The sequence below is a fragment of the Coregonus clupeaformis genome, chromosome 31 (assembly GCF_020615455.1).
Source record: "Coregonus clupeaformis isolate EN_2021a chromosome 31, ASM2061545v1, whole genome shotgun sequence".
NCBI classification, from domain to species: Eukaryota; Metazoa; Chordata; class Actinopteri; order Salmoniformes; family Salmonidae; genus Coregonus; species Coregonus clupeaformis.
In genome coordinates this window covers 33,575,767-33,584,877 of record NC_059222.1, presented here as the reverse complement: position 1 = coordinate 33,584,877, position 9,111 = coordinate 33,575,767, and the positions used below count along the sequence as shown (strand labels likewise).

Genomic DNA, 9,111 nt, shown 5'->3' with positions numbered 1-9,111 from the left:
GAGGCGACTCCAGGATGCTGACCTTCTAGGCAGAGTTGCAAAGAAAAAAACATATCTCAGACTGGCCAATAAAAAGAAAAGATTAAGATGGGCAAAAGAACAGACACTGGACAGAGGAAGATTGGAAAAAAGTGTTATGGACAGACGAATCAAAGTTTGAGGTGTTCGGATCACAAAGAAGAATATTAATGAGACGCAGACCAAATGAAAAGATGCTGGAGGAGTGCTTGATGCCATCTGTCAAGCATGGTGGAGGCAATGTGATGGTCTGGGGGTGCTTTGGTGGTGGTAAAGTGGGAGATTTGTACAGGGTAAAAGGGATCTTGAAGGAGGAAGGCTATCACTCCATATTGCAACGCCATGCCATACCCTGTGGACGGCGCTTGATTGGAGCCAATTTCCTCCTACAACAGGACAATGACCCAAAGCACAGCTCCAAACTATGCAATAACTATTTAGGGAAGAAGCAGTCAACTGGTATTCTGTCTATAATGGAGTAGCCAGCACAGTCACCGGATCTCAACCCTATTGAGCTGTTGTGGGAGCAGCTTGACCGTATGGTACGTAAGAAGTGCCCATCAAGCCAATCCAACTTGTGGGAGGTGCTTCAGGAAGCATGGGGTGAAATCTCTTCAGATTACCTCAACAAATTGACAACTAGAATGCCAAAGGTCTGCAAGGCTGTAATTGCTGCAAATGGAGGATTCTTTGACGAAAGCAAAGTTTGAAAGACACAATGCCGCAGGGCCAGACGGATTACCAGGACGTGTACTCCGAGCATGTGCTGACCAACTGGCAAGTGTCTTCACTGACATTTTCAACATGTCCCTGACTGAGTCTGTAATACCAACATGTTTCAAGCAGACCACCATAGTCCCCGTGCCCAAGGACTCTAAGATAACCTGCCTAAATGACTACCGACCCGTAGCACTGACGTCTGTAGCCATGAAGTGCTTTGAAAGGCTGGTCATGGCTCACATCAACAGCATTATCCCAGAAACCCTAGACCCACTCCAATTTGCATACCGCCCCAACAGATCCACAGATGATGCAATCTCTATTGCACTCCACACTGCCCTTTCCCACCTGGACAAGAGGAACACCTACGTGAGAATGCTATTCATTGACTACAGCTCAGCATTCAACACCATAGTGCCCTCTAAGCTCATCACTAAGCTAAGGATCCTGGGACTAAACACATCCCTCTGCAACTGGATCCTGGACTTCCTGACGGGCCGCCCCCAGGTGGTAAGGGTAGGTAACAACACATCTGCCATACTGATCCTCAACACGGGGGCCTCTCAGGATTGCGTGCTCAGTCCCCTCCTGTACTCTCTGTTCACCCATGACTGCATGGCCAGGCACGACTCCAACACCATCATTAAGTTTGCCGACGACACAACAGTGGTAGGCCTGATCACCGACAACGATGAGACAACCTATAGGGAGGAGGTCAGAGACCTGGCCATGTGGTGCCAGGACAACAACCTCTCCCTCAACGTGACCAAGACAAAGGAGATGATTGCGGACTACAGGAAAAAAAAGAGGACTGAGCACGCCCCCATTCTCATCGACGGGGCTGTAGTGGAACAGGTTGAGAGCTTCAAGTTCCTTGGTGTCCACATCACCAACGAACTATCATGGTCCAAACACACCAAGACAGTCGTGAAGAGGGCACGACAAAGCCTATTCCCCCTCAGGAGACTGAAAAGATTTGGCATGGGTCCTCAGATCCTCAAAAAAATTCTACAGCTGCACCATCGAAAGCATCCTGACTGGTTGCATCACCGCCTGGTATGGCAACTGCTTGGCCTCCGACCGCAAGGCACTACAGAGGGTAGTGCGTACGGCCCAGTACATCACTGGGGCCAAGCTTCCTGCCATCCAGGACCTCTATACCAGGCGGTGTCAGAGGAAGGCCCTCAAAATTGTCAAAGACTCCAGCCACCCTAGTCATAGACTGTTCTCTCTGCTACCGCACGGCAAGCGGTACCGGAGTGCCAAGTCTAGGTCCAAAAGACTTCTCAACAGCTTCTACCCCCAAGCCATAAGACTCCCGAACAGCTAATCATGGCTACCCGGACTATTTGCACTGCCCCCCCACCCCATCCTTTTTACGCTGCTGCTACTCTGTTAATTATTTATGCATAGTCACTTTAACTCTACCCACATGTACATATTACTTCAACTACCTCAACTAGCCGGTGCCCCCGCACATTGACTCTGCACCGGTACCCCCCTGTATATATAGCCTCCCTACTGTTATTTTATTTTACTTCTGCTCTTCTTTTCTCAACACTTTTTTTGTTGTTGTTTTATTTTTTTGTTATAAATGCACTGTTGGTTAAGGGCTGTAAGTAAGCATTTCACTGTAATGTCTGCACCTGTTGTATTCGGCGCATGTGACCAATAAAATTTGATTTGATTTGATTTGACAATTATAATTTATATTAAAAATCATTATTTCTAACCTTGTCAATGACTACATTTCCTATGCATTTTGCTATATTTCCTATTCAAACTCATTTCATGTATGTTTTCATGGAAAACAAGGACATTTCTAAGTGACCCCAAACTTTTGAACGGTAGTGTACCTGTGCCTTGTTCTGTTGTAATGTTCTGAAATGACACAGAGGCTGGAGGATGGAGAATGTTTCACTTTGACAATTGTCCATTCTATCCCCTTGCCTTTGTTTTCCTTAAGGTATTTTGTCATGTATCTGTCTTGTTCTTTTAGATGTGCCATAATGACAGAGAAACCATGACTCTGGTTTGGAAATGTTCACCATGTTTCTTTGTGAAACTTTGTATATATATATATATATATATATATATATATATATATATATATATTTTTTACATACTGTATATATCCTGTACATGATGTTTTTTAAATAATATACATCTTTCACATAACACATTTGAGTTGTTTGTCCAAGTCATAGAACAAAGTGTGTGCAAAAACATTACATATACACTCCACTATCTTTTCACATATGAAGAAACAATGTATTGTCTGGGGTAATATTATACTGATTCAAAATATCCCATTGTTGTTCAAGACCTCTTTCAACCGGAAATTCCACCCCTTCGATTGGACTGACACTCAGCAACATCCAATGAGAAGTGTCATCGATACTTGATTGATGGGTAATGTTGCCAATAGGCGCAGGGATAAATCTGCTTTAGCGGCAGTAGATGTAGAGCTGATTTGCAACCCGCCGAAGCAGATCTGGAGAAGAAGGAAAATGTCTCCTGTCTCACCACGCACCGTTCTAGGATCAGCTTGCTGTTAGGAGACAGCAAAGAGGAAAGTGGTGAGTCGGAAAACCCTCACTACTTGCACTACAATGAAGGTTAGCGGCAACATTTTATTCAACCTGTTCAGAATGTATTGTATTCTATTTTAGAACACGTCGATTAAGCCTTTCCACAGGCGCAACGTGCCCCCATTGCGGCCTAGCCAGCCATGTTTAGGTTTTAGACAAAGACACGGGCAATATTAACGGTTTACTTTTCACAAAACAGAATTGCGAGTGGGCTTCGTGTATAATTGCAATGGTAGCGGTTATAGTGTGGACTTGTAATACTTCGGGCCCAATATATCATCTTGAGTAGCTAGCAAGATACATGCTTTTAAATGAATGTGGCTACGTTACACGTGTCGGATTTACATAGGAAGTGGGTGTCCTTGCTAGCAAAGTCTGGCTAGGTTAGCAGCCAAGCGCGAGGGTGACCAAAAGCTAGAGATAACAATGTGACGTCAAAAACTTAGGCATTTGCATAATGACACAAAAGTTATTATCATGAGACCATACCGTACAGTGCCTTAAAGTATTCATACCCCTTGACTTTTTCCACATTTTGTTGTGTTATAGTGGGATTGAATTGTCATTTATGTCAACAATACACAAAATACTCTAATGTCAAAGTGGAAGAAAAATTCTAACATTTTGTAAAAATGAGTCAATACATGTTAGAATCACATTTGGCAGCGATTACAGCTCTGAGTCTTTCTGGGTAAGTCTCTAAGAGCTTGCCTGGATTGTGAAACATTTTGCCCATTATTCTTTTCAAAGTTCTTCAAGCTCTGTCAAGTTGGTTCTTGATCATTGCTAAACAACCATTTTCAGGACTTGCCATATATTTTCAAGCAGATTTAAGTCAAAACTGTAACTCGCCAACTCTGGAACATTCACTGTCTTTTTGGTAAGCAACTCTGGTGTAGATTTTGCCTTGTGTTTTAGGTTATTGTCCTGCTGAAAGGTGAATTCATCTCCCAGTGTCTGGTGGAAAGCAGACTGAACCAGGTTTACCTCTAGGATTTTGCTTGTACTTAGCTCCTCTTTTTTATCCTGAAAAACTCCCCAGTCCTTAACGATTACAAGCATACTCATAACACGATGCAGCCACAACTATGCTTGAAAATATGGAGAGTGGTACTCAGTAATGTGTTGTATTGGATTTGCCCCAAACATAACACTTTGTATTCATGACAAAAAGTGAATTGCTTTGTCACATTTTTTGCAGTATTACTTTAGTGCCTTGTTTTAAACAGGATGCATGTTTTGGAATATCTTTATTCTGTACAGACTTCCTTCTTTTCACATAGGTTAGTATTGTGGAGTTACTACGATGTTGTTGATTCATCCTGTTTTCTTCTATCACCGCCATTAAACTCTGTAACTGTTTTAAATTCATCATTGGCATCATGGTGAAATCCCTGACCGGTTTCCTTTCTCTCCGGCAACTGAGTTATGAAGGACGCCTGTATCTTTGTAGTGACTGGGTGTATTGATACACCATCCAATTTGTAAATAATAACTTCACCATGCTCGAAAGGATATTCAATGTCTGCTTTTTTTTGTACCCATCTACCAATAGGTGCCCTTCTTTGCGAGGCATTGGAAAACCTCCCTGCGCTTTGTGGTTGAATCTGTGTTTGAAATTCACTGCTCGATTGAGGGACCTTACAGTGTGTGTTGGGTACAGAGATGAGGTAGTCATTCAAAACCATGTTAAACACTATTATAGCACATGCAAGCACATTTTTACTCCTGAACTTAATTAGGCTTGCCATAACAAAGGGGTTTAATACTTATTGACTCAATACTTATCCTATTTAACTATTGGTGTACATAAACTATTCTTCAGATATACTACATATTCTATCCATACATCCCATCATATATATATATATATATATATATATATATATATTATTATTTTTATTTTTTTGGGGGTGGGCCTGGAATCGAACCAGGATCTGTAGTGGCACAGCTAGCACTGCGATGCAGTACCTTAGACCACTGCGCCACTCGGGAGGCCTTTGTTTATTTATTTATACTCCGGACTCTGACATTGCTCGTCCGAATATTTCTATATATTTTACTTTTTAGATTTGTGTGTATTGTTAGATATTACTGCACTGTTGGAGGTAGGAACATAAGCATTTCGCTACACCCGCAATAACATCTACAGAATATGTGTATGTGACCAATAACATTTGATTTGATTTGAGGACCTTTCAGCTTTTCATTTTTAATTAATTTGTAAAAATGTGAAACATAATTCCACTTTGAGATTATGGGGTATTGTGTGTAGGCCCCAAAAAACTACTAAATGTAATCCATTTTAAATTCAGGCTATAACACAACAAAATGTGGAAAAAGTCCAGGGGCACTGAGTGTACAAAATATTAGGAACACCTGCTTTTTCTACGAAAGACTGGCCAGGGGGATCCAGGTGAAAGCTATGATCCCTATTGATGTCACCTGTTAAATCCACTTCAATCAGTGTAGATGAAGGGGAGGAGACAGGTTAAAGAAGGATTTTTAAGCCTTGAGACAATTGAGAAATTGTGTATGTGTGCCATTCAGAGGGTAAATGGGCAAGACAAACGTTTAAGTGCCTTTGAACGGGGTATGGAGGTAGGTGCCAGGCGCACCGGTTTGACTGTGTCAAGAACTGTACCACTGCTGGGTTTTTCACACTCAACAGTTTCCCGTGTGTATCAAGAATGGTCCACCACCCAAAGGACATCCTGCCAACTTGACACAACTGTGGGAAGCATTGGAGTCAACATGGGCCAGCATCCCTGTGGAACGTTTGACACCTTGTAGTCCAGGCACCGACGAGTTGAGGCTGTTCTGAGGGCAAAAAGGGGTGCAACTCAATATTAGGAAGCTGTTCCTAATGTTTTGTAGACTCAGTATATATGCCTTACCCATGTAATAGGCCTACCCATTTATTATTTACCAGAATACAATCTGAAGTAGAAGTCATTTTAAATTGTTGAATTGGAGAGGGTGGGAAAGATGATAAATATATTTTACTACTACTGGTGGCAATTATTTCTAATTGGTGAATCGCAGATGTTGATTTCAATGTTTTTATTGCAATATTGATGATGATGACGGTTACTCTGTAGACCACAGTGTTTGATGTCTGTTTTTTTCTCTGTCCTATAGACTTTACCCTAAACTGACCTTAGCAGTGTGTAAGCACAAACTCATCCTACTCCCGACGCTGAGACAAATACAGAAAAGTTCAGGAGAAACTCTTCACACTCCAAAACAGTCACCCAGGAAGTAAAGAGGAAGTGATATCAGAGCAGATGGAACCAAATCCCAGCCTGGCGGGGATGGACTCCCAAGGCAACATGGTGTTTAGAGTGGTTAAACCTGTCATGGGCATCTTTCAAGTCTCCTCAGAACAGACCAACTCTGTGGGACAGGGGGGGTTGCAGCAGACAATGGTCGAGGGGCTGACAGGGTTACCAGGGTTATCCGACCACCCCTCCATGGTGCTGGGGGATGGACAGGGACAGGGGCAGCAGGGAATGGGGGACGTGAACCAGATGCAAGCCCAGATTCAGATCCCGGCAGGGGACACCACCCAGACTCAGGCTGGTGCTCCAAACCACAACCACATACCCCATGTTCCGTTTGCTGAGGTGTCGTCTCTCCTAGACCCCAACATGAAGAGCTCCAAAGCCCGTAAGTACCACAGGCAGAGAAGGATGGGATTAGGCCAGGGCTTCCCCTCCTACTGGAGACCTCATCTTGCGGGATATTCCTGCCCACTACTCTAACACAAGTGATTCTACCTATTAGCTACTCCTCGGGACCATGATTAGCTGCACCCCCAGTGGTTCTCCAGGAGGAAGGTTGGCCTTACCTGCTGTAGTATGGAATAAGCGGAAGATTCAACACAATTGTTTCATTCATCTATTGTTCTTTTGGTCCTAGGTAAGTACCTGATACCCTATGACGAGATCAAACGTCGTCTGGAGGCTCCAGAGAAGATGTCTCTGCGTTCGCTAGCAGCCTACACCAGGGTCAGCCGCGGCCCAGCCAGCAAGAAAACCCTTCAGGAGTCTCTCAATATACTGGGCCTCACTCCTAGTACTACTACTGCTGTATCCTCCTCCTTCTCCAAGCTCACGGAGGGTAAGTGTGTGTGTTTGTGTGCGGGCATCTCTCACGGTTTATAGATTGTTAAAATGTTGTGTTTTCCAGGTGACACCAAAGCCCTGTGTAACGACATGAAGGATTTTGCCCATGACTACATGGACTTTGGAAACATGGCCAAGCAGCTTATACCAGAGACTAACACAGTTCAACACTGGTCAAAGATCATAGAAACCAGGTAAGACCAAACCCTCACCCACACCACACCCTCACCTGGTTAGTGTATTTACAGCACAGTGATCTATACGTTTTCTGTACAGTGAGACAAACACTAACACACCTTTGCCCACACCACCCCACCTGGGATAGAAGCCATCTGGAGGCGATGAGGAAGTGTTTCCATGACCCGGTCAACAGTGCGTTGTTCGACAACGTGACTCACGGCCTGGGCCTCGGGATGCTCGACACCGCCCTCGACATGATCACCATGGTGATTGACAAACAGATTCGCATCCTGTCCGGCGCCGCTGCAACTGATCCTGTTGACACCGGCCCTCCAATGAGACGCATCCGCCGCCGCCACCGCAAGCCCCGAGACGACGGCAACGACAAACCGCACAGGTCGGTGGGCGGAGTTAAAGGTCAAGGGAAAGAATCGGGGAAGGGCAAAGGGAGGGGCCGAGGCAGGAAGAAGGCGCAGCTGCAGGAGTCCGGAACCCCGGTTGGTATTGCCATGGATACAACCCAGCAGCAGGATCAAGAGCATCGTCAGCCGGAGGACGTGGAGAGCAGTGTTCTCACACTTGTCTCCGTCGGTTACGAGACCATATCCAGCGGCCTCAACACCACAGTACAGATCTGAAGATGTTTAATGGTTGAAAAAACAATGCTCAGCAGGATTCAGACTTTGCTGAACATTTCCCCAATGGGGTGGCTCGTAGCAGAACAGTCTTAGTAACGTTGTGAAACGTTGTGATGTTTAGACGCCACTCAGGTCTGGGCCATGGAACCCCAAACACCCAGAGGAAGACCTGTAGAGGACACCGGAGAGCGTTCAGGGACGTTACATCATTTTGGTTTAGTATTTTAGTTTAGTTTTTGTGTTGCAGCTGTTGCCTACTGATAAACCCAATCAATTTATATGTTTTGTTGTTAAGCACATATGTGATGATTGCAGTTTTGTTAAAGTGGAAATCAATTCAAACGACAGAGAAGCATTGATATTGAAAAACCTACAATGTAGAAATTAGTCTTAATTCAGGTCTTTAGATAAGGCCATCCCATTGCTTGACCTACTCATCTGGCATTGGATAGCCCAGTTGATTTCTATCATGAGTAGACCTCTTATACAGTGCCTTGCAAAAGTATTCATACCCCTTGGCAATTTTCCTATTTTGTTGCATTACAACCTGTAATTTAAATGGATTTTTATTTGGAATTCATGTAATGGACATACACAAAATAGTGAAATGAAAAAAATAACTTGTTTAAAAAATAAATAATGGAAAAGTGGTGCGTGCATATGTATTCACCCCCTTTGCCATGAAGCCCCTAAATAAGATCTGGTGCAACCAATTACCTTCAGAAGTCACATAATTAGTTAGATTGCACACAGGTGGACTTTCTTTAAGTGTCACCTGATCTGTCACATGATCTCAGTATATATACACCTGTTCTGAAAGGCCCCAGAGTCTGCAAC

At 43.9% G+C, this 9,111-nt stretch overlaps 1 protein-coding gene across 3 annotated transcripts; it reads left to right on the top strand.

Moving 5' to 3' along the window:
- Nucleotides 1-3,230: 3,230 nt before the first annotated feature.
- On the top strand, nucleotides 3,231-8,829 carry LOC121547966. Of its 3 annotated transcripts, none has more exons than XM_041859366.2 (5): nucleotides 3,231-3,317; nucleotides 6,471-6,998; nucleotides 7,251-7,451; nucleotides 7,521-7,650; nucleotides 7,782-8,829. In XM_041859366.2, exons 2-5 carry the CDS (start codon nucleotides 6,617-6,619, stop codon nucleotides 8,272-8,274), a joined length of 1,206 nt encoding a protein of 401 aa, XP_041715300.2. In that variant the 5' UTR covers nucleotides 3,231-3,317; nucleotides 6,471-6,616; the 3' UTR covers nucleotides 8,275-8,829. The 3 variants fall into 3 exon arrangements, with proteins under 3 accessions (XP_041715300.2, XP_041715299.2, XP_041715301.2); XM_041859365.2 differs by having other exon boundaries at nucleotides 3,269-3,356; XM_041859367.2 differs by lacking the exon at nucleotides 3,231-3,317 and adding an exon at nucleotides 4,976-4,999.
- The last annotated feature ends 282 nt before the right edge of the window (nucleotides 8,830-9,111 follow it).

What these genes read in the sequence shown, in the direction of transcription:
- LOC121547966 (XM_041859366.2), top strand. Translation starts at nt 6,617, where the DNA reads ATGGAACCAAATCCCAGCCTGGCGGGGATGGACTCCCAAGGCAACATG. An exon ending in CTTCTCCAAGCTCACGGAGG is followed by an intron (nt 7,452 to 7,520) that starts GTAAGTGTGTGT and finishes TGTGTTTTCCAG; the next exon opens with GTGACACCAAAGCCCTGTGT. An exon ending in TCAAAGATCATAGAAACCAG is followed by an intron (nt 7,651 to 7,781) that starts GTAAGACCAAAC and finishes CACCTGGGATAG; the next exon opens with AAGCCATCTGGAGGCGATGA.